The sequence below is a fragment of the Episyrphus balteatus genome, chromosome 3 (genome assembly GCF_945859705.1).
Source record: "Episyrphus balteatus chromosome 3, idEpiBalt1.1, whole genome shotgun sequence".
NCBI lineage: Eukaryota > Metazoa > Arthropoda > Insecta > Diptera > Syrphidae > Episyrphus > Episyrphus balteatus.
The window spans coordinates 73,095,410-73,121,743 of NC_079136.1; the positions used below are offsets into that span (position 1 = coordinate 73,095,410).

At 30.9% G+C, this 26,334-nt stretch overlaps 1 protein-coding gene across 4 annotated transcripts; it reads left to right on the forward strand.

The window, feature by feature from the left end:
• The first annotated feature begins 5,548 nt into the window (after positions 1–5,548).
• On the forward strand, positions 5,549–25,952 carry LOC129915726 (endothelin-converting enzyme 2). 4 transcript variants are annotated; one of them, XM_055995386.1, is made up of 9 exons: positions 5,549–5,964; positions 13,316–13,412; positions 14,261–14,355; positions 14,402–14,969; positions 15,032–15,317; positions 18,235–19,054; positions 24,621–24,669; positions 24,853–25,051; positions 25,554–25,952. In XM_055995386.1, exons 1-9 carry the CDS (start codon positions 5,907–5,909, stop codon positions 25,893–25,895), a joined length of 2,514 nt encoding a protein of 837 aa, XP_055851361.1. In that variant the 5' UTR covers positions 5,549–5,906; the 3' UTR covers positions 25,896–25,952. The 4 variants fall into 4 exon arrangements, with proteins under 4 accessions (XP_055851361.1, XP_055851362.1, XP_055851363.1 ...); XM_055995387.1 differs by having other exon boundaries at positions 5,550–5,964; positions 14,402–14,984; positions 15,050–15,317; XM_055995388.1 differs by having other exon boundaries at positions 5,550–5,964; positions 14,420–14,969.
• Positions 25,953–26,334: the final 382 nt, after the last annotated feature.

Here is a 26,334-nt window from a genome sequence, read left to right on the forward strand (position 1 = left end):
TTCCTGCTATGTTTTTATTCAAGGATTGAAGAACAACATTAAAAAGTAAGTATTTTAGAGCCGTTTGTTCAAACGGAACTAAGGTTTGTATTTGTTTATTTTTTTTTTTTTTTTGATTATTTTACAAGAGAAATATTTTTAAATATTTGGTTCGTTTTTAATTATGTTGTAATTCATATTATTGAAATGAAACAATAGGTACATATATACAGTACCTTGCCATATTATTAGGCCCAAGCGAAAAAAAATACAATTTTTTGGTTCATGTTGAATATTTAAAGTTTTGTCGAAATATGTCAATTTTTTTTTTTGTCTCATTTACTTACACTTATCATGTAGATACGGATTGACTAAGAAAAAGTTAAAGAATTGATAATTTTTCATAAAAAACAAGGTCCAAAAGGTGGAAAGCCCAAAAAGACGTTTTCTATGGAATTCATGCCTAGAAAATTACTAGACCGGTCTAATACATACATTTTTGTACCGAGGAATAACGTGGCATTCTTTACTTTATGGCAAGGACCCAATTTTACATAAATATAGAAGCTTCGAGCCCCGAGCATATTTTGAAATCGTAGAATTAAAACGTTCCCAAGCACCTTTTTGTATTGGTCTGGAGTAAGGGCGTTTTCCACAATATAAAAGGAATTTTATCCTTTTCCTGAGATAGCAGAATACCCAATAATGATCAGAGGATGTTTTGTTATTGGAATAACGAACTGTGAATTGCTCTTCTGATCTGATCTTATAAGAAAGAAAAAACTACCACAAATCTAAGAATATTACGTACTGTCCAGACGATCAGAGCTTCTATATTTATGCAAGATGAGGTTCTTGCCATAAAGTTTAGAATGTCAAGTTATTCCTAGGTACAAAAATTTTAGTATTAGACCGGTCTGGTAATTTTCTAGGCATGAATTCCATAGAAAACGTCTTTTGGGGCTTTTCACCTTTTGTATGTTATTTTTTATGAAAAAGTGTCAATTCTTTAATTTTTTTTTTAGTCAATCCGTATCTACATGATAAGTGTAAGTAAATGAGACAAAAAAAAATTTGAGATTTTTCGATAAAACTTTAAAAATTCAGCAACATGAACCAAAAAACTGTATTTTTTTCGCTTGGGCCTAATAATATGGCAAGGTACTATATATTGTTGAAATGTTTTCCACGTGCACTGTGGCGTATGCGTGATCTATTTTGGTTTACTTGTTTCATATAGGTACTATACATAATTGACGTTATTAGACTAAATTTTTAAATAAATACAAAACAAAGCAAATTTAAAACCAAAAATTCTTAAAGTCCAGAAAAGATGGAAAACCAAGAGGGTCAGAAATTAATTATAACTCATGATTTAATAATAATAAAATTCATAATTATCGGCGCAGAACTTCAACTTTAATAGCAGGTTCAAATTCATAGTTTTGATTTTTAAAATTCTGTAAATGCTTTATAACTTGAATTTAAAATTTACACCTTTTACACTCTAGAAACAATTTTTTAAAATAGAATTGGAGAAACCAAATTTTGGCACGAACAAAATTTTTAGTCAACAGAAAACTACAAAAAGAATAAGTAATTATGCGAACTAACTTTTTTCTTAAAAAAATCAACCCAGTTACCCTTTTTGCACTCTTGTAATAATCAGGTAACTAGGCATTATTATCTTTCAATTAAGCCATTGAAACCTAAAAAATTATTTAGTGGAATATTTTTTACGAATTTTTAAAAACATGCGAGATGAGAGTAACGCTGGGTCCGAAAGGATTAGGAACACAGTAAGACCAAAAATATAAGCTAGGTGGTTCTTATGTCTGGTTTAGTTGTTATAAAATTTATAAAATAAATAACGTGTTTAGTTGCAGCCAAATGCATTCAATTTTACCGCCCGATGCAAAACCGCATCATTGTTATGTTGTGTAGCTTCAAGAAAGAATTAGCCAAACAGAATTGCAAGACCTATTTTTTCGCATTCTCCGTCATCGTAATGTGATTCCTTATTTTTATCTCGTTTTAGATTTTTGTTACGAATCCTAAAATATCCTATAGTAGTTTACTCCTATATCGCAAGTTAAAAAAAAAAAATCATTATTCCGTACGCATCAATAAATTGTTTCAACAAACGTTAATGCTGCTCATTGGGTTGTATTAAAGAGGGTCATGTTCTCACTAATTGTGCGAATCGGCTGAATAAATTCTTGTCAGTTTTATATCGGGATTTCTTAACAAAAGTTAAGAAACAGTACTGATGGCCATAAATCCAATTTATCAACAGGAAGTTCTCAAAGCAAGAGCTTTGTTAAAAAAAATCATTCAGCAGATTGTATCAAAACTTTTAAAACTTTTGAAAAGAAATGAAGATTCAATAGTTTCTTGGAAAAAAATAAACAGATATGAATTAACATTTCAAAAGACTCTTGTAATTTAGGTTCTTTAATAAAAAAAATAAGTTAACTAAGTAAAAGATATTTAAATTAAAATTAAAATTGATACTTTCACGTGTGTATGGTGTTATTAAATGTTAAAATTTAACTCTTTTTGGAACCAATTAGGAAAATGTCCTTATCAGAAAAGCAATTAGCAAGAATGTTTGTGGTTAGTGTGGTTTAACGACATTGATTGACAAAAGCATGTTTAAAAATTATATTGCTTTTAAAGGATTTATTAAATATACAAAGGTTTGAAGTTGATTTGTTGTTTATGCGATTTTTGTTTTGTCAAACTCATCCAAAGGACGACTCATATGTGACGTTAGTATGTGTAAAAAAGTGTCCCTTCTTTCGTATAGACACTTTAAGCGAAACACCTTTGCTACATAAAAAAAGGACATAGCAACAAATCTAAACCAACTTTATTGATTTTTGTTAGTGTTTTGTAAATCAACAGTTGTCCATTTTTAATGGCCCATTTGCCTAAGCGCTTCTATTTTAATGTCACTTGCCGCAACAAAACCAATAAAGCAATGTTATATAAATTAAACGCACGACTTGGTCGCATGTTTTCACTCTTTTTAGTCAAATCGTAATTTGAAAAAAAGTAACCCAACTGGACTATAGGGCTGATTGGTTTTATTTTAATCCTTTTTTAATATCGAACCAGAAGAAGAATGAATACACTTTTCTTAGAGTAGAAATAAAAAAAAAATAAAATACACGGCTGGGTAAGTTCTAAGTTCATTCTATACAAATCAAGTAAATTTATTTGAAAAAGAAAACATTAAATTCGTTTTGCAGAGATAAGCAGAAAAAAAAACAAAGCCTAAGATGAATTTTAGCTCAAAAAAAAAACACAATTAAATTTTTTGTATTAAAATCCATTTGTTAGAAAAAAAAAACCAAAATCGTTAGAGCTGTTTTTTTTAACGAATTCTTTCTAAATTAAAAAAAAATGTTTGTGATTGGCTTCATTTAACAAATGAGAGTAAGGGATTTTTGAGTTTTATTTTATCCAAATTTCTCAAACTAGAATTTTAAAATTTCCTGTTCTCAAATTCAACAAAACTAAAGTTGTATGACATGACATCTCCATTTTGGATGGAAAGGCCGCTACAGTCAGTTTAAAATGCCTTATTTTTATGACTTCTTGAATCACTCCAACACTTTTATTTTGAACTTATGCTTGATGGTACGGAAATAAGCTCACTGTGCGTAATGTTCTTGCGTCTGCTATTATTTTTACTTTCCCAACATTCGATATTATTTCTCAATTTAGGACCTAGCGTTCTTTAACTTTAAAAAAGTGCAATATAGCCGAATATAGAAATTCAGCGTTATCTTTTTTACCTTTATAAAGTGCATGACCATTTGAAGTTTCCCAATTCTTGACATAATTGGTTATCTTGAAAAGACGATCTACGGAGAGGCAAAAACATTACAAGTTAATAGATATCTTTTTCAATTATTTGTTATATGAAATTTTTCAGAATCCAGAAATCCATCCACACACGAAGAAAAAAGACCACTTAAAAAAAAGCGGATTTCTGGATGTTTTTTTTTTTTTTTGCCAAAATTATACCGTCTTAAATTATGCAGAAAAATCTTATTAATTTCTTGAATGTGCAAATTTAGCGGCCACTTGGGATTGATCGTACAACTGTTGGGACACTTGGCGATCAATCTCACTGTTGGAAATGAGTATGATAAACTGCAACTAAAGGTGAAGCGATCATTTTTAAATTTTTATTTTATTTTTTTCTGTTTTTTAAGATGAAAATTTATATATTTCGTTTATTTTATTTATTTATAAAAATTCATATTAAAATGTAATGTTGTTTACCAACAAAATTTAAGCGGATTCCACTAATTTAAGGATTTAAGGTGAGCATCATCGTATTTTAAGGTACCTTTTTTTCTTTCTACACTTTATTTCTAAAGTTGTGTGTGTGTGTGTGTGTGTGTGTGTGTGTGTGTGTGTGTGTGTGTGTGTGTGTGTGTGTGTGTGTGTGTGTGTGTGTGTGTCTGTCTGTCTGTCTGTCTGTCTGTCTGTCTGTCTGTCTGTCTGTCTGTCTGTCTGTCTGTCTGTCTGTCTGTCTGTCTGTCTGTCTGTCTGTCTGTCTGTCTGTCTGTCTGTCTGTCTGTCTGTCTGTCTGTCTGTCTGTCTGTCTGTCTGTCTGTCTGTCTGTCTGTCTGTCTGTCTGTCTGTCTGTCTGTCTGTCTGTCTGTCTGTCTGTCTGTCTGTCTGTCTGTCTGTCTGTCTGTCTGTCTGTCTGTCTGTCTGTCTGTCTGTCTGTCTGTCTGTCTGTGTGAATGTGTGTGTGTGTCTGTTTCTGTGTCTGTGTCAGAATTATTATTTGAAAAGCAAATATGCAATAACATTCGCAACTTTTTCACTTCTATCAAATCAATGTTTTATTTTGTATTAAGTTCAATTTTTTTTTCGAAACCAAAATACACCCTAAAGTATACTTACAAAAAATGACAAGAATATATTCACACATAAATACTTTTTATCCAGTAATTTAGTCCTTCAGACTGGACAGTTACAAATGCATTGGCAGGTGGTGGTAAGGTATAACCTATAACATGACACGAATGAACACCGCATTTTAGTGATTCAATAAAACAGATACGCTGTCCGTTCAGGCTTTTCTAATGATAGGTACCTTCGTCGGTTGTGTGTCTCTTGCAACAATATAATTATTGAATATTCCGATTTTTTTCTACTGAATGTATAAGGAATATTCTACAAACACTAATAGCAATAATAATGATAGCACCACCGTTGTTGTTGACACGAAAAAACTTTTAGTCTTCCACTAACTATTTAGTTTCCCTTTGGGAGTCTTTGATATTGGTCAGAGAGACATTGAAAAGTTTTCAAACTCGCAAGTCGCGAAGCTGAAGTTTTAGTTTAGTCTATTTTGGTTGCAAGGAATACCTACGATAAAATATTCTTACCGGGTCATTGGTTTGTTTTCACAAGCCCTTTGGCAAAAATCAATAATGAACAATCGATTAATTTTACCAAACTTCAAGTAGATATTCCCACATGTGTTCGAACTATGTGGGAATCACTATTATATTGGGTGTTGTTATGTTTGCTGAAGTGCAACACATATCCATCGATATCTATACTTGATTCAGAGTAATGAATTATTTTCGGTAAACCCCATGTGTTTTTGGGGGTGGATGGTATTTTAATTTTTGTCTTCAAATAAAACCTTCACTTTGATGGAGTTAATGCAAATGAAAACATTGATTTCATTTTATTTATAAAGCAAGTCACTTAGAAATTTTCGAATCATTTCGTAGAAAACCGTTGAGGTTAACTATAGTTTGTTGTTGAATTAATATTCAAAACGGTTACATGCTAATTTAACGTTAGAAATAAATATTTCATATTGCCGACGTATACATTATAGAATAAACAGTTTTGTGCAGAAATTATTGTGATATTTAGTTAGTGCCATGGATACGCGAAGTCGAGTGTGGACTACCAACGGTGAACACAGTTCAAATAACCCAGGTATAGCCAATAATCCAATAGTGTGAGAGTTGTAGAAAAATTGAAGGTTTTTTCGTCGGTTTATTTTATTTTTTTATTTTTGTTTGTTTGGTTTTGTGCCTGGTTTATTTACATTTTAAACTTAGCACACAAATTGGTATTAAAGCAAAACAGATTTGAAACAGCAGTCCTCTGAAAATATCCTGCATGCATATCCTATGCCTATGTACCTTCTTGTAAAGCGTTCAAAAGAATATTGAAAATTTTTCCACGGTTTTAACAACTCTGCGAAACACTTGTTTTTTAATAAAATAATTTAAAATAAAATGCCAAATGGACCTCACGTATTTGCTCTTGCAGTTATAGTTTCCATAAGCATACTTTCGGAAATTTAAGAAAAAAAAAATATCTAATAAGAACAATTATTTTTTGTTTGTTTGATTTTCAATTTTTTGTTGATATTGTAAAATAATAAAAAATATCCCGCGGTAAATTTTCGAGATACATGACTAAACACGACTAAAAATCGCTAATATTATCAATTTGTGGCATTTCTAAATTCTTTATTCACTGTACGAGTCCCTTAGAATAGAACCGTTTAATTTTCCTTCTGAGGAAAAAAATACATATATTAAGTAATTACTTATTAATTATAATTAGTGAAGAGACTACTCTCATAAACTAGTTTTTGGAATAATTCCAGGAAAACATTTTATTTATTAAACTCTAGCCAAAGTTGGAAAAAAAAATATTTTATTAGCATAATATTAATTTTATTGTTTGAAAAATATTCGACTAGTGTATCAATTTTTAAAATGTAGAAATGTTAGCACTTTTAGGTACAGTTATAGATGAATCTTAAAAGTGGAATAAGTCGAAATGTGAAGCTCTTTCCTAATCTAATACGTACAATTAGGGTATTTGATTAAAATAGGTCCCTGAAAATTTGAGCCCTTAATATTAATGTTAAGTACTTCCGCTTCGCACTTTTTTATTTCTCATAAGAATAACACAGGACATTTTTTTTTACTTCTGATCTTTATAACTAATGAAGGATGAATTCCACTGCCATGGAGAAAGTATTTGGTAGAGAATTGAACGTTCTACAAAAAGGGTATCGGTGATTTTTTATTTAATCAACTCAATCAAAAGTTATTCGTGGTCAAAGGTAAATTTTATTCGTGGTCGAAACTAAATTATACGTTTTTAAATTTTTCAATATTTTGATTGAATAAAAATCGTTTATTCGGGAATCGGAATTTCTTAAATGTTACAATACCTATGACAAACTTAAAAATCTTATGCATAACGAAGTTTTTTTTCTTCAAACATATTAAAATGTCCTAAGTCCTGTTAATTTACGAATTTAAGTATTTATGATATTTGTGCTTCAATTTGATAAGTTAATAACTTAAAAAAAAAGCTTTTGGATGCATTCTTTAAAATGTACTCACTGATTTTTTTTTGCAAAGATAGACATATTTCTTGGTTTTTCGCTTATATTTCGTTAATCACTTAACCAAATTTTTGAATTTTGCAGACGGATACAATTTTAATTAAAAAAAATTATAATTAATAGGTAAGAGCAAATACGTGTGACCCACTCTTTAATTTTTTTCCTAAATAATGCATTTTTATGTCCGTATCTCAAATTGATTTACGCGATTGCATTATTTTTGCCAGCATTGTGAGCATTTATCATATTTTTTTTTGCTAAAGTACAGTATTGTAACAATTGTTTAAAAAATTAGTGTTCAAAATTTACAGCACTTTCACAACGGTATATCTACTCATAAACAAAATTGTATCCATACGTTTAACTAATGGCGTTTTCGATTGGCAGTCCGGAAGCGTCCGGAATCATTCTGAAAGCGTTTTATTCGTACAAAACTGACAGTTTTGTGTGAATAAAATTTTTTCAGAATGATTCCGGGCGCTTCCGGACTGCCAATCGAAAACGCCATAAATAAATACTCCTCAGTTCTGATAGTATTATATGAATATTTGAAACAGTTCAAAAACCTAAAAACAAACATCACCGGAATTTTAATTTTAATTAAATATTTTACGAAACTCACCGCGTATTTATAAGAAATATTAAATTATTTCTTCGTCCCGACATATTAATGGTTCTGCCCAAATTCTTGAAAAAGCTAGTGCATTATTGTTGAAGAAAGCTATATCCAATAATTATTATGATGTGAATTGTGTGTCAAATGAAATATATGATTTGCATTTAATTTTATCAAAATGTATGAGTGTAAGTGATTTTCAATTGTGTGATAACATTATTTTCATACAAACGGAGAAAATCTCAGAAAAGTGTTCTCTTAAACAAACAAAAAAGTTTGATTCGCTTATGAAGAAAGTTGATAACAACAACAACAACAACAACCCTCATGATGCTGATGATACATGTGTGGTGAATTTCTCCAGCAAACAACTTGATGAAAACACAATATCGATTTTGTCAAAAGGTATGAATTTTGCATTATCACCCTCAAAAATTCCAACGGAAAATATTATTAGTAATATTGAAGAAACTATTAGAAGAAATAAAATTGATAAAATTTCTGCTGAAATTATAAGGCAAGACGTATCAGTTTTAATTAGAAAAGCCAAAGAAATAAAACAAAATACAACATTAAATGAAAGAAAAGCTTTGAACAAACTTAGAAAAGACAAAGATATTATTGTTTTACCTGCAGATAAGGGAAACTGCACGGTTGTTCTAGATTCTAAAGAATACGATACAAAAATACTTTCTCTTCTAAGTGATGAACAGACGTACAAGGAGGTTTCATATGATCCGACGTTGAGAGTATTAAGGAAAGTTAGACAGACAGTAAACCAAAACAAATCGGTCTTATCTAGTTGCAACATCATAACTTCATGCCCTCAACCACCTAAATTATACGGCCTTCCTAAAGTACATAAAGAAAATGTTCCATTAAGACCTATCGTCAGCCAAATAGATTCACCTACATACCTTTTAGCTAAAGAATTAACTACAAAACTCAAACCATTGTTGACGAATTCCATCTCGTCGGTAAAGAATTCAGAAGAATTTGTACGAATGGTCAAAGATTTCCGAATTAAAGAAGACGAAATCATGGTGAGTTTTGACGTAACGTCTTTGTTCACAAACGTACCTATCAAAGAGTGTCTGGATGTAATAAAATCAAAACTACCAAATTCCCAAAATGATTTCAAACTGCTAGAATTGATCGATTTGTGTCTAACTTCCGGTTATTTCATTTATAATGAAAAATATTATCTGCAAATTGATGGGGTTGCAATGGGATCTCCCATAGCACCTGTAATAGCTGATATATGGATGCAGTATTTTGAGGAACTTGCGTTAGATACATCACCAGTAAAACCAACAATCTGGAAACGATATGTAGATGATACTTTTTGTATCATTAAAGAAAATCATGTAGATAGTTTTTTAAATCATCTGAACTCGATACATGAAAAGGTTAAATTTACAATAGAGAAAGAAAAAGAAAATTGTTTGGCTTTTTTGGATGTGAAATTAATTAAAAGACATGATGGTTCCATCGGACACACAGTATACAGAAAAGACACTCACACAGACAGATATCTCTATGCTACGTCTCATCACCATCCTTCTAATTTCACCTCTGTAGTATCGGCACTAGTAAATCGTGCACACAAAATATGTGATCCTGATCACTTACAAGAGGAATTAGAGTACGTAGACATGACTTTAAAAAAGAATGGTTACAGCTCAGGACAAAGAGCATGGAAACCCAAATCAAATGAAGCACAAAACACGCCATTCCAATTAGAAAAGCGAGCTTTTCTTCCCTACATTAAAGAGATTTCGGGTGGAATTGCAAGAATTTTAGGAAAATTCGGGATAAAATCTATTTTTAAACCACCCGCCAAAGTTCGACAGTTCTTAAGAACACCAAAAGACACAATTCCTCTCCAAAATCCTGGAGTTTATTTGGTTCCTTGCAGTTGTGGTTCATCGTATATCGGAGAAACAAAAAGAGCGATCAAAACAAGATTAAATGAACACGTTAAAGCTATTCAAAACAATGCAGTCACAAAATCTGCAATATGTGAACACATTGCTTATAACGATGAACATTTTATTAGGTTTGATAAAGCTAAATCGATTGCCGCAGAAAAGTTTTATGTTCCTAGGATAGTAAGAGAAGCTATAGAAATAAAAAAACACAAAAACTTCAACCGCGATTCTAGCTTCAAACTATCAATAACATGGGACCCACTGATAAGCAAGCTTAAACCAACAAGAACGAACATACAAGTAGCTGACGTCGTGAGCGTTGTGTGTACACAAAACTACACAAGTTCAATTGAAGAAGAACCAAACCCGTCATCACCCACTGCAATAGAAAATGCACCAACAACTACGCACAGGTACAACTTGCGTGCGCGATCGAGAACAAACAACAACAACTAACAACATCCATCAAACCCATTGTAATCCCGTGACCACGAAGTTTGCAAGTTCTTCGAAACGTCGGGACGAAGAAATAATTTAATATTTCTTATAAATACGCGGTGAGTTTCGTAAAATATTTAATTAAAATTAAAATGATTGATACCCGCGAAAATCATAATTTAAAATCTTATATTGTGAGCCTGTACGGAGAGGCAATTCACAAACAATTACGACGGTTTGAGAAATTACGCGCTAAACGAGTGCGAATATTAAACTCGATTGTGTTCCTAAAGAGGTGCCGCAAACATAATATTGTACCCAATTGTGTTAAAATAAGTAAAAAGAGGCATATTAATGGTTCTGCCCAAATTCTTGAAAAAGCTAGTGCATTATTGTTGAAGAAAGCTATATCCAATAATTATTATGATGTGAATTGTGTGTCAAATGAAATATATGATTTGCATTTAATTTTATCAAAATGTATGAGTGTAAGTGATTTTCAATTGTGTGATAACATTATTTTCATACAAACGGAGAAAATCTCAGAAAAGTGTTCTCTTAAACAAACAAAAAAGTTTGATTCGCTTATGAAGAAAGTTGATAACAACAACAACAACAACAACCCTCATGATGCTGATGATACATGTGTGGTGAATTTCTCCAGCAAACAACTTGATGAAAACACAATATCGATTTTGTCAAAAGGTATGAATTTTGCATTATCACCCTCAAAAATTCCAACGGAAAATATTATTAGTAATATTGAAGAAACTATTAGAAGAAATAAAATTGATAAAATTTCTGCTGAAATTATAAGGCAAGACGTATCAGTTTTAATTAGAAAAGCCAAAGAAATAAAACAAAATACAACATTAAATGAAAGAAAAGCTTTGAACAAACTTAGAAAAGACAAAGATATTATTGTTTTACCTGCAGATAAGGGAAACTGCACGGTTGTTCTAGATTCTAAAGAATACGATACAAAAATACTTTCTCTTCTAAGTGATGAACAGACGTACAAGGAGGTTTCATATGATCCGACGTTGAGAGTATTAAGGAAAGTTAGACAGACAGTAAACCAAAACAAATCGGTCTTATCTAGTTGCAACATCATAACTTCATGCCCTCAACCACCTAAATTATACGGCCTTCCTAAAGTACATAAAGAAAATGTTCCATTAAGACCTATCGTCAGCCAAATAGATTCACCTACATACCTTTTAGCTAAAGAATTAACTACAAAACTCAAACCATTGTTGACGAATTCCATCTCGTCGGTAAAGAATTCAGAAGAATTTGTACGAATGGTCAAAGATTTCCGAATTAAAGAAGACGAAATCATGGTGAGTTTTGACGTAACGTCTTTGTTCACAAACGTACCTATCAAAGAGTGTCTGGATGTAATAAAATCAAAACTACCAAATTCCCAAAATGATTTCAAACTGCTAGAATTGATCGATTTGTGTCTAACTTCCGGTTATTTCATTTATAATGAAAAATATTATCTGCAAATTGATGGGGTTGCAATGGGATCTCCCATAGCACCTGTAATAGCTGATATATGGATGCAGTATTTTGAGGAACTTGCGTTAGATACATCACCAGTAAAACCAACAATCTGGAAACGATATGTAGATGATACTTTTTGTATCATTAAAGAAAATCATGTAGATAGTTTTTTAAATCATCTGAACTCGATACATGAAAAGGTTAAATTTACAATAGAGAAAGAAAAAGAAAATTGTTTGGCTTTTTTGGATGTGAAATTAATTAAAAGACATGATGGTTCCATCGGACACACAGTATACAGAAAAGACACTCACACAGACAGATATCTCCATGCTACGTCTCATCACCATCCTTCTAATTTCACCTCTGTAGTATCGGCACTAGTAAATCGTGCACACAAAATATGTGATCCTGATCACTTACAAGAGGAATTAGAGTACGTAGACATGACTTTAAAAAAGAATGGTTACAGCTCAGGACAAAGAGCATGGAAACCCAAATCAAATGAAGCACAAAACACGCCATTCCAATTAGAAAAGCGAGCTTTTCTTCCCTACATTAAAGAGATTTCGGGTGGAATTGCAAGAATTTTAGGAAAATTCGGGATAAAATCTATTTTTAAACCACCCGCCAAAGTTCGACAGTTCTTAAGAACACCAAAAGACACAATTCCTCTCCAAAATCCTGGAGTTTATTTGGTTCCTTGCAGTTGTGGTTCATCGTATATCGGAGAAACAAAAAGAGCGATCAAAACAAGATTAAATGAACACGTTAAAGCTATTCAAAACAATGCAGTCACAAAATCTGCAATATGTGAACACATTGCTTATAACGATGAACATTTTATTAGGTTTGATAAAGCTAAATCGATTGCCGCAGAAAAGTTTTATGTTCCTAGGATAGTAAGAGAAGCTATAGAAATAAAAAAACACAAAAACTTCAACCGCGATTCTAGCTTCAAACTATCAATAACATGGGACCCACTGATAAGCAAGCTTAAACCAACAAGAACGAACATACAAGTAGCTGACGTCGTGAGCGTTGTGTGTACACAAAACTACACAAGTTCAATTGAAGAAGAACCAAACCCGTCATCACCCACTGCAATAGAAAATGCACCAACAACTACGCACAGGTACAACTTGCGTGCGCGATCGAGAACAAACAACAACAACTAACAACATCCATCAAACCCATTGTAATCCCGTGACCACGAAGTTTGCAAGTTCTTCGAAACGTCGGGACGAAGAAATAATTTAATATTTCTTATAAATACGCGGTGAGTTTCGTAAAATATTTAATTAAAATTAAAATGATTGATACCCGCGAAAATCATAATTTAAAATCTTATATCACCGGAATGATTATATTCGATATTTATTTGCATTTGGTAAATTTTTGGAACACTATTTTATATTACAGATGTTATAAGTGTTCATAGATCTGCTGCAAATTCAATAACAAGAAGTGCATTAAAAGACCCAAGGCTGAATCCAGATTTTATTGGAGTACAATCAAAGTAAGTTAATCAAAAATTTTAATTAAAACCTAAATATTTTCGTATTCAATATTGTAAGAGTTTATAGTAACACTAGAAAATAGAAATAATCCTTCGGATGTTGAATCCTTCATCCATGGGCGTACACATAATTGGGGCAAGTGGCGGATTTTTGAAAGAAAAATTATATTGTCTTAGGGCCCTAAAAAATGTTACTTGAATAATCTCTGCGACCAAAAAATGATACATCTGGCCCCCCCTCAAAAAAAAAAAAAGGAGGGCGTTTACGTAATTTTTTATTTGTTCTTATTTTCTATATCAAAGGGGGGAAAGGAGCTCCAAAATTAAGCTTTGCCCCGGGGCCCAGTCAACTCAACATACGACTCTGCCTCCATCCGAACTCATACTCTGACCGATAGATATATTTTCGTTTGTTTTGAACAGTTTATCCAAATTTTTCAACCTGGTTTTAAAGTATTATCAATTAATTTTGTCATTATTTTTTTTGGGACAATTTTCCACTTAATAACTGAAACCTGTAGAGATGAATATAAGGATTTTTTAGATAACTTCGAGTAGTAATATTATCTTACTTTTGGTTTCTTTAATTTTGAGGAACAGCATTCTTGCGTAATTCGTTTAATTTTTAAGTGAGACCTTGTTCAGGCCTATTTTACTTTTTTTTTTATAAAATAGAAGGTTTTTGAGCTAATATTTCTTCAGCGTCTTCAGCCAATATAAATCAAATGTATAGAATCACCGATATCATTTAGAAAACTGTCAGAATTAATATTAATCAAGTTTATTTTTAAACATAAAAAAACAGCTAATTAATTGTACTTTTTTACCATCTTCTTTCTACTTTCCAGATTTCGAAGAAAATATTATTACAAAATAATAGTGGCCTTACTTATATTATTAATTATTATTTTACTTACAACTGTGATAATTCTTGCATGCTTTAGTAAGTAGATTCGGTTTAAATTTTAATTGCCAAGATAATATATTAGAAAATTTTAATTTTTCAGGAGCTTATTCAAAAATAGATACATGTAAAAGCAAAGAGTGCCTGCGAGCTAGTGCGAATTTGCTATACTCTATGGACCTAACTGTGGATCCATGTGAGGATTTTTATAAATTTTCATGTGGAAATTGGGAAAACGATCATCCAAAGCTTGATTCGCTATCATCGAACGACTGGTTTAGAGAAGCTCAAGCTAAAACCACTCGAATCGTAAGAGAATTTCTCAAGTCCGATATTAATGAGACAGAGCCAAATGCCGTCAACAAGTCAAAACTAATGTTTCAAGCTTGTATGGATCTTGATTTATTAGATGAACTTAATTTAGCGCCATTAATGCGTTATTTAAAAGTATTCCAATTACCTCGAATACCACCTGCACTTAATATTACACTACCAGCGGAAAACAAAGAGGAAGATCCTGAATTCAATTGGATTGCAACCTTAGTTCAGATAAAAATTCATTTAGGAATGGATGTAATTTATGGGTTTGACATATTTCCCGACTATTACAATAGAACAGTGAATAAAATTGCAATTGGAACACCAGAATCAGAGTCTGAGTTGCCATTGTAATAATAATTTGAAATTTATACTGAAACTTTATATTTGAATATAGGTCAATGTTTTTTTGTAGCAATGACTATAGCCATAAACTAATGACTAAGGCTAAACATAAGATTATTGCATCGATGAAGGAAGATGATGATACTGAGGACGACGACGAAGAAGATGATAAGGACTCAACTGTATCAGAAGGTTTATCATCATTTGTTACTTATGTTAAGAAAGTTATAACAGTCATTGCAATATATTTGTATCCTGAGATAAATTCTGAGGAATTTCAAGTGGCAGCTGGAGAACTTACAATGGATACCATTAAAATGATGAAACATTTTTACAAAGTAAGTATTGATTTACATATTTGAAATTGCTAGAAATTGATTCCCTAACTGAAGTATTTTAAAAAGTCATTGCAATACCTACAATGGGTAAAGAACATATATCTTAATTTTGTACTGGATTAAAAGAACGAGGCCTGAAATTTATTCCGTATCATATTATCTTCAAGTAACTGAAAAAATTGTTTCTAAAAAGTATGCGAAGAATAACCAAATGCATTTAGATTGTTTTTTAGGATAACTAAACAAAAGTAGATACCTACCTACGAAAATCATGTTTCTGATCCGTTCATAATGTACGAAAACTTTTTTACTGAAGAATAAATAAATTAAAAAAACTATTAAAAAAAAAATTTAATAGCCAAAATGTTAAAACTACACTATAACTAGTCAAACACCTTTTTTTATTTAAAAATTGAAATAAATGTTTTGGAAGGGAGCGGGTCAAAAAATCTGATTAAATTCAAAATTCTACTTTTTTTTAACGAAAATTCGGTTTTTCAAAAATTTTCTTTTTCTGTCTTTCAAAAATTTAATTAAATTTGGAAAAAACCTTCTCTTAATAATTTGAAATTAATAAAAAAAATATTACAAAAATTGACAAATTACATAAGTAATCAAATAAGCAGCAAGTTTTGCGAGAAGATGATTTTACAAAATTCTGGTAAAAATTAAAAAAAGGTTTGGAAAATGTTAAAAGGCTCGCAGAATTAAAAGGTTAAAAATTTGCAGAATTTTGTAAAAAAGAATTATGAAAAGCAAAATTTTGAACAGCTGAATTATTTTGATAGCAGAATTTAAAAAAAAAAAAAAAAATGTTAAATTGGGAGAGCTTTGGCGCAAACCCGTTTTTTAATTTTTTTTTTTTAATTGGGTTGATGAATTTTTTTTAACGACATTGACTCCCACTGGATTCAAAACCCATTTGAACTGCCTTATTCTTTTTCAATTCACTACGTATTGCTCATAATCCCCTATTTTGAGTCTTCAATGGAAAAAATGAAATCGGGAAGCTTTCGAAAATACACATTTTCGCAAAAATTGTGATTTTTTAAATACCTTGTTTAAAATTCCACCTAGAGAATAGATTTCTTTTCGCATTTCTTATTTTACTCAAGTTATAAAAGATCAGATGCGTGCACAACAAATATTTTGAACTTCTGCCCAAAGCAGTTTTTGAGTTTCAAATATTTTAATGGCAGCTGCACGGAGAACAAGACCAACATTTAGCGGATTTCTGCATGGTTTTTGATGATTTCCGTCTTAAAATAAGCCGAGATCCACTTAATTTAATATGAAAAAATATTTTTATTTTCATGATAATTAGAAGATTATCTTAAATTAAGTTGATTTCCGCTTAATTTAAGACGAAAGTCATCTTGAAAAAAAAAACATGAAGAAATCCGCACTTTGTGATAAAAGTATGAAATTAACATCGTTGGTAGTACTCAATATAAGAGTTATTTTGAGATATTGGGCCACCTTGTAATCCATCCAGAAGGGTAGATACAAGACTTTTTCTGTGTTGCACTCGATTTGTTGCATATCATTGTAGAGGCAACGAAATATTTTTATTAACCCTAGTTTACAAATTGGGGTTCGTGCGAACCCCAACGCATGTTTAAATGGTTATAACTTTTTTCTAAATCGTTTTTTCGACTTGGGATGAAAACTCAGTGAACGAAATTCATTTTTGTTTACGTTTTTTGTCTTTTTTCCATAAAAGCGGTTTTATATTATTTTTTGGAATTTTTTTATGAAAAAAAGTCACAAACCAAACTTGGGGTTCGTGCGAACCCCAACGCATGCTTTACTTTTTTCTAAATCGTTTTTTCGACCTGGGATGAAAACTCAGTGAACGAAATTCATTTTTGTTTACGTTTTTTGTCTTTTTTCCATAAAAGCGGTTTTATATAATTTTCTGGAATTTTTTTCTGAAAAAAAGTCACAAACCAAACTTGGGGTTCATGCGAACCCCAAGACTTTAAATGGACTATTTTCAACAATTTTTATTAGGTATATTTTGGCAAAAATATACCTGTTATATATACGTGTTATCATAAAAAGACACCGCAACTGTCACCTTAATCAATAACAGAAGGAGACAATGCATCAAATTGTTGATAATGAACAATTAGAGGTGCATAAAAGCTTTGGGGTTCGCGAGAACCCCCAAGTTTGGTTATTGCATTATTTTGCGTGATGCTGTAAACTAGGGTTAATATGATACATGAATTCGAGGTTTTTTTCTAACGCCCGATCGAATAAAATTAATACCAAAATGTCTCGACCATCATGTAAAAAGTTATTGGACTCTTTATGAATTGTCTTTTTACTTAAGGAACAAGAGTCAGAATATTACCAATTACTCATTGGAAATAAGTGGTAGGCTGATGAAATTTTGTGTGGACGTCTCATATATCATAGAAAAAAATAATAAAATATGTTCATCAAAAAATTTCAGGTCAAAGGGTGTTTTTTTTAGCGAGAAAGAACACTTTTGAAATGGTGCCATTGCACCTCATGGAAAATTTATGAATTTTTTTGAACTGCATATATATTTTATACATCCTATGAGAATCAAAAAATTAAAAAAAAATTAATTATATTTACCATTGAATGTTGAATTTTCATGAAAAACTTAAAGAGCTTCCTTTTATTTTTTATTGAATTTTCATACAAATTAATACATATTTTAAACGAGTGAGGTGCATAAGTAAAAGTATGAAAAATAATTGTGCAGTTTGTGATAAAGGGATCAAATTAATAGGAATGTTAGTACAATATGTACCCCTCATTTTATGATATTGGACGCTCTAGTTTAAGAAGAGATAACTTTTATAAAAATAGACAATATAACTAAATCAAAACAAGTCTTTTAATTCCCTAGCTCATGACTAACCTTATTTCTGTTTTACAGTTGCAAGAAGAAGCAGAAAATACAACAAAGAAATCCGTCAACCCACTAGAAGATCTTGTATTTTTAACAATAGAGGAATTACAAAATCAAACAGACAATCTGATTGATTCAAATTCTCTTCCCATATGGGAATCATACGTTCAGCTAATGATGGAATCAAATAAACGTTTTAAGGCATCCGAAGAGAAAATCCTTACCAGTCATGCAGACCTTTTGTACTTGCAAAAAGTTTCCGAGTACTTAATTGACATATCCCAACATCGTCTTCAATTTTATTTATGGCTAGATGTAGTATTGGAACTCATAGCCCATACAAATTCAGCACTAAGACATTTATACAGTGAAAATATACAATCGCTAACGCAAACTGAAGGTTCAACTTCTCGGTCGATGTATTGTGCAAATGGAATAAGCAATTTAATGGGAATGGCAGTAAGCTTTAGCTTAGCTAACCAGGAATTCTTTACAAATTCATTGCCAAGAGTTCAAGAAATGTTGAATTTAATACGAGAAGCCTTCAACGATTTAGTACGAACAACATCTTGGATGGATAGCCAAACAAAGGAAGCTACAATTCAGAAATCAGCGGCAGTTAAAAGTCTTATAGGTTTTCCCGACTGGATATTGGATAAACATTTACTCGATGAATTCTATGCTGATGTGAATGTTAGTAGAAAAACGCATTTGGATAACTTGATTAATGTTGTAGCATGGCAGATGAGGTCGAAAATCAATGCATTTCAGGACGTCAGTGATGGTGATTGGAAACTTTCGCCATCTTTTGTGAATGCATTTTTTGAATTCAATACAAATACGATAAGTAAGTTTTGAAATTTATGGCATAAAATCCAATTTATACACGGAGAAAAAAGTTTCACCATAATTTAAAGTGACAGTCATCTTAGCAAAAAACCATGCAGAAATCCGCTTAATTCAATGTGGTCTGTTTTTACCGTGCATTAAATTTAACTGAGTTTAAGTGGAATCACCTTATTTTAAGCGGATATCACCTAAATTTAAAGTGGTGAAATTTATTGTGCGCATCATCTTATTTTATTTTGACACTTTTTTCTCCGTGTAGGTATATCAAATGCGAATTAATATAAAACCACACCATCCCTTTATAACCCTAGGCCTAGATATTTAAAACCAACCATTTCAAAAAAAAAAAATTTTTTTAGTTTTTTTTAAGTTCAAGTCTTTATTATATGAGCAAATTTAATCTTAGTCTTTCGTTGGGCAATTTACATTTTACATTTTCGAGAGTCATGGCTTAATCGTTAACGTTAACTCTCGTGATTCATGATTGAATCTTAAGCAATTGAAACATCTTTTAACTACTTAGTCCTCAAGAACGTTGATCTATCCCAACGAATGTTTACTTTTCCTTCGTCTATGGTGGTTTAAAAGCTTTTAGAGTCCATTTCTACCACTGCATTGACATACTTCAAATTATTGCTTTTAGATAGTTTTTCTCAATGTTTTGTTTTGTGCTTTTAGACTTTTCTCAAATTGTTCTTCACTCATTTCATCACTTAAGAATGTGAATAAACAATTTGTTTTTTTTTTTTAGTATTGGTACTTTCTCTGTACTGGTACTTATTGTACCACCAACTTCTTTTTAATTTACAACAGTTTACTTTTACCTTTCTTTTTAATTAGCACGTATCCTTTCAACTACATATTGTGGAGTAACTAAAGCAAATTATAAGGGAACCCGGCCGAACCGCTCTGATTTTGATGGTCTTTTTTTTTTCAAATTAAAAATACTTTAAAGTCTATAGGGCACCGAAAAACTTCAGAAAAGTATATTTTTGTTTCGGCAACAAAACCCTTGTAAACCAGTGTTATCAGCTAAATTCCGAAGAGGAAAGTTTTGAAAACAAAAATTAAAAATTACTTCAATTTCATTGGATTTTTTTTGATAAAAACTGAATTTTTGCATTGAAATTATTGATTTTCTCAAAGACTTTGGCAAATAAGAACTCTTGCTATTTAACTTTCAACAAAAAGTGTTATTGAATGAAGAAAAAATAACTTTATATTTAAATGTTGAACTTAAAAAAAAAAATAAGTTAATTTTTTTTTTTTCAAAACTTTTAGGTATTAAAAAATTTCCTCGAAAATGAAATACTTTTTAATTTTTTTCATAAACTGTAATACATATTGACATTTAATTTTATAGTTTCAAATTATAATAAATGTGCCCAAACAAATTTGAAAAACAACTGCATTTTACCTATGTTACGAAAAAGTTTAAAAAACGACATGTTAAAATTTTTTCAATACATTTTTTTCCAAAATCTGAGTTTTATTACCAATTTTTCAAAAACTCTTTCTTCATTTTTTTTAATTTTACAAAAATTTTAATAAGCTTATAGCTTTTTAAAAATGTATATTTAAATATTGTAGGTGTTGCCGTTATGTTCAAATATTTATTTTTGTGTTTAAAAATTGCATTTATCGCCTAAACGATGGAAGATTGTTCTTCACTCCCATATTTTACATTAATTGCGTAGACAATCTTTTGGCATTAGTAAATTTATGAAATTTAAGCAAAATTTTTGAAAAAAAAATCTTGAACCTTTTTAAAATAATAATCATTTTATCAAACAAAATTCTCCCACTTTTTTGTTAGAAAAGTAAAAACAAACACAATTTTGAAAATTTTGGTTTTTCAACAGTTCTAACGATTAAGCTAATTTACTGTTAGAAATAATATATTTTGTCATAAAATTCTAAAACATGAAGAATGTAGCTTTCACATGCTTTTTTTTTGTCATGATGCGATCATTTTTTAAGACTAGTACATACTTGGTGAAGCAAGTCGTAAAGTGAATCCATACATTTTTTTTTGGTCACCTGTGAATGTTCCAGTGAAATTTAGTGGTGAAAAAAAATTGGAGAAAATTATTTTCTTCACAAGTGAATCGTTTATTTCAGAAACAGCATAAGTCCATGAGCACTAACTTTTCAGGAGCAACAAAAAACTGTTTTTTATGTTAAAACTCCACAACACTTCAAATTAAGAGTATGACGGGTTATAATCTAGCTGAAGACGCATTTAAAAAAACTTAAAAATATAAACCTTTTTTCAAGTCTTAGCGGGTTTTTAAGCCTTTAAAGTCGCTGGACTTATGTCGTTTCTGAAATAAACGAATTTTTGTTGGTAAAACTTTTGTTTTCATCTAGCTATAGCTTTTGAACCCTGCTTCTGATTTTAATGAATAAAATAGCAGTAGATAGAGTAGATCTTTACCTCTTCATTGTTGTATAATTTTTAAGCTTGCGTGTCATGATGGCTGCCAAAATAATTAAAAACTGGTAAAATTTCATATATTCAACAGTTAAAAACGCTACCACTGCGAGAAATCTAGCTATAACTTTTGAACCCTGAGTTCAATTTTAATGAATTTGATAGATATAGATAGAGTACCTTACCTTTTTATTGATGCATAACAAAAGGGTGTGCGTATCGAGATTGCTGCCAAAATAACTTAAAACTGGTAAAAAGTCATGTATTTAGCAGTCAAAAATGTTGTCACCGAGTGAAATATTTCCATATATTTTGAACCCTTTTCTTTCAGTTTTCGTATTTTGGGGGGGCCTGACATACATATGTACTTAATTTTTTTCCAGAAGATGTATAACTAAACTATACATAAATGAGAAATCTCAAAAAAAAATTTTTTTGGAAAAATGGACTTATGATGTTTCTGAAATAAACGATTCAAGTATGTACTAGGCTTTACTGAGATACAGCCTATCAAAAATCCTTCGCTTCGCCAATATGAATAGATTTAGTATAATTAAGTACTTTACTTAAGCTTCCCAAAGGAGATGGCACATTTTTGGGCCCAGTGTGTTCACTTACGAAATGGGTATCAAATGAAAGGTGACGGTAAGCACATTACGTGGGTAAAATATTTTCAAATTCGTTAGTGGGGTTTTGGAGATATTTGAGTTTGAAGTTTCGGATTTCAAAATCAAGATTTCAGCTATTTTTGCGATCAATTAATCGTAGAATGCGTAGAAAGGACTTTTTAGATTGGAAATTAGTTAATCTTTCTTTTTCTAGTACATCATTTTTCTCTAGGAGTTATACTTTCAGAGTAACAGAACCGCAAAGTATCTCATTCTCAGTAATTCCGCACTTAACTCTTATAGTACAGGAAAGTTAGTAAAAAAAACAGGCATTTTGTGGAACGAAATACAGGACGGCTGAATTTTTCAAATCTGAAAAAGGGGTATTAGAAAAGCTTAAGTCCTGGTTTTCGGGACGCCACCCCCCTGGCGAAATCCGCCATTTTGGAAATCGCGAATCACTCTATATCTCCAAAACTATGGGTCCTATAGAAATGGTTGTCAGACCAAAGTTCTTGGAAATGTAATTATCTTTTTCTTTGTAGTACATTATTTTTCTCAGGGGGCAATAGTTTTGAGGTTATGTTGTTTTAATTTATTTTTTTTTCGGTTTTCTTAAGATTATAACAATCCCAGTACTAGTTACATAATTTTTTAAACAGTAAAAGTTATAGACCATCAAATTTCCAATAATTTGGTATATTTTCAAAAGTCATGCGATGTATGAGTCGAAAGTTATTGAATTGAAAACTATAGTCTAAGTACAGGAAAGTTAGTAAAGAAATCAGGCATTTTGTGGAACGAATTAAAGGGAGGCTGATTTTTTCAAACCTGAAAGAAGGGTATTAGAAAAGCTTAAGTCCTGGTTTTCGGGACACCAACCCCCTGGCAAAATACGCCATTTTTTAAAACGCGAATTGTTCTATATCTCCCAAACTATTGGCTTGATCGAATAAGTTACTGAACCAAAATTGTAGGTAATATAAATATCTTTTCTTGTGCATGCACTGTTTTTCAGCGAGGATATCACTTTTTAGGTTATGTTGTTTAATTTTTTTATTTTTTTCTGTTTGACTTTTGAAAATATACCAAATTATTGGAAATTTGATGGTCTATAACTTTTACTGTTTAAAAAATTATGTAACTAGTACTGGGATTGTTATAATCTTAAGAAAACCGAAAAAAAAATAAATTAAAACAACATAACCTCAAAACTATTGCCCCCTGAGAAAAATAATGTACTACAAAGAAAAAGATAATTAAATTTCCAAGAACTTTGGTCTGACAACCATTTCTATAGGACCCATAGTTTTGGAGATATAAAGTGATTCGCGTTTTCCAAAATGGCGGATTTCGCCAGGGGGGTGGCGTCCCGAAAACCAGGACTTAAGCTTTTCTAATACCCCTTTTTTAGATTTGAAAAATTCAGCCGTCCTGTATTTCGTTCCACGAAAAAGTCTATCTTTCCTGTACTATAAGGGTTGTTTAAAATATTTAAAATATCAAAAAACACACAATTTTCGGTAGTGTAACTCTGAAATTATAACTCCTAGAGAAAAATGATGTACTAGAAAAAGAAAGATTAACTAATTATCAATCTAAAAAGTCCTCTCTAGTTTTCTGTCCGACCAGTCGTTCTCGAGATATTGAGACAAATACGTTTTTCAAAATGGCGGTCGCCCCACAAGACCAAACAATACGCAATCTGAGATTTGTACTTGGGATAAACCCCTCTTCAATACTGCATTCAAACTTAGCTCAAGTCATAGCTTTTTCCAGATTTTTCCCCATTGACTGAACTATAGTTTCTATTCTTATTATTTAATAGGCATATTTCAGCGCGTTTTTGTGTATTTTGCTTATTATAAGGTTTTTGTATGTTTTATAGAACTATTTTATATATAGAATTAAAGGTAACACATTAAGCTATCGAAAAATTACAAAAAAAAAAGTGCATGTCACCACTGAATATTTTGATATTTCGATGTGCCAAATGCCTCGCTTAAAAAAATCACCTTTTGAGAAGTAAATACCTAATATGTATTATTTTTTTTTTAACAAAGAAAAAAACTTTTGATACAGATTTATAGACAAGAGAAATACCTTTTATTTTATACCAATATTATTTCTGTACACCCATTATTACGCATTCTACGATTAATTGTTCGAAAAATTAGCTGAAATCTTGATTGTGAAATCCGAAACTTCAAACTCAAATATCTCCAAAACCACACTAACGAATTTGAAAATATTTTACCCACGTAATGTGCTTACCCGTCACCTTTCATTTGATACCAATTTCGTTAGTGAACACACTGGGCCCAAGCTCCATAGAAAAATGTGCCATCTCCTTTAGTTATATTTTATTCTGAAATTATCATGGAAATGACATTTGAAATTCATAAAAATCAGTGTGGTTATTTGCAAAACAGAAAAAAGTTCAATCAATTATTAAGAAGACAATCTTTTATTTCTTTCAATATCAAATATAAAACTAAAAAAAATCTATTTTATCTTTTCAGCTGTTCCTATTGCCATATTACAATATCCATTTTACAATTTAGGACTAGAGTGAGTTTTTCATTCTTGAACATAAATAATTAAAACTATCAACAAAATTTTGTTTCATAGCACCTATTCTTACACAGATACAAAAAAAATCAAGTTTTAATTGCACAGCACGGTTTTTTGAAAAAAAAAAAAAAAATAAGGATTGATTTTTTGTTCAACTTGGACTGATAATAATGTTATTAGGGCACTTAACTACGGTGCTATAGGCTCAATTCTAGGACATGAGCTAACGCATGGATTCGATGATAGTGGACGTATGTTTGATAAAACTGGAAATATGCGACAGTGGTGGAGTAATAATACTATTCAAGAGTATATCAATCGAACTGAATGTTTTGTTGAGCAATATGGCCAATATCAGTTACCTGATATAGGAGAATATGTAAGTAATAGTTAAATATATTTATATAAAAAAAATAAAAAACTTAATTCGTGCTAAATTAGACTAGATTAAAGATCTTTTGCAATTCGTAAAATTATAAAACCTCCAGTGATTTAACAATTGAAAGCTTAACCTGGTTAAGAATTTTAGACATAAAATAGCAGCAAATAAAATTGAAATGGTCATCGAACCCAATAAGCCAATAACCTTTATAATCTTTAAAGAAGTCGTCACTTTTACGATTCACATCATGAAGGATTCTCATTCCGCAGGAAATGTATACCAACCAATACGTTTCAATCGTTAAAATCAACAATATAACCTAACTCCTGGGATGTTATTGGATTGAAAAAATCTATTCTTGACTTGTCTCGTAGCCACCCACCATTTCTGGCTTGCAAAATAGACTATGAAAAAATAATTATACTCACTTTTTATTTCAGGCTATAAAGGAAAAGACTGATTTATTTTTTTTTTCTCTCTCGTATGTCTCTCGTTTCAGGTGGATGGTGAATTGACTTTGGGAGAAAATATTGCAGACAATGGAGGAATGCGCGAAGCCTTTTATGCCTATAAAAAGTATGTTCGAAAGACAGGAATGGAAAATAAATTGTCAGGAATGGAGAAGTTCAGTCATGAACAATTATTTTTTATATCATTTGGAAATCTTTGGTGTGAAACGCTAACGCCAGCTGCTAGCCGTCATGTGTTGGAAGATGTACATTGTCCTGGCAGTATTCGGCTAAAAGGAGTCTTATCGAATTCGGAGGAATTTGCAAAAACTTTTAAATGCAAACGTGGTTCTGGAATGTTTCCGGATAATAATAAATGTAGAATATGGTGATTTTTGTACTATCAATTTTTTGTGAATGGTGTAATTTTTGTTTGATTGAATTAAAATGTTCTTTTTTATAGCTCATAATATGAAATAATTTGGAAATTCTTTTTTTTTGTTTTTTTCTTAAGTTAAACACTATAGAAGACCGAAATATGTAGTCTTGTTTGATTTTATATGGTGTTGTAATCTATTTAAATTTTTGAATAATTTATTAATCTTTATTAATATTCATTTCTTCTGAATGATACTGTTTGTAAAACATAAATAAACCCCTTTTATGGTTTTGTTTTCAATATTCAAACAAAACGACAACAATCTTTTTTGGTATTGAAAGGTACAAACCACTCGGATTAAAACAATAGGAAAAGCAAACTTGTTCCTTTCCAAATCTATGACCCATAATATTCACATATTTAAGCTCTTTAAGGGATTATAATGTGTTTTA

What these genes read in the sequence shown, in the direction of transcription:
- LOC129915726 (XM_055995386.1), top strand. Translation starts at nt 5,907, where the DNA reads ATGGATACGCGAAGTCGAGTGTGGACTACCAACGGTGAACACAGTTCA. An exon ending in ATTCAATACAAATACGATAA is followed by an intron (nt 19,055 to 24,620) that starts GTAAGTTTTGAA and finishes TTATCTTTTCAG; the next exon opens with CTGTTCCTATTGCCATATTA. An exon ending in TTTTACAATTTAGGACTAGA is followed by an intron (nt 24,670 to 24,852) that starts GTGAGTTTTTCA and finishes TAATGTTATTAG; the next exon opens with GGCACTTAACTACGGTGCTA.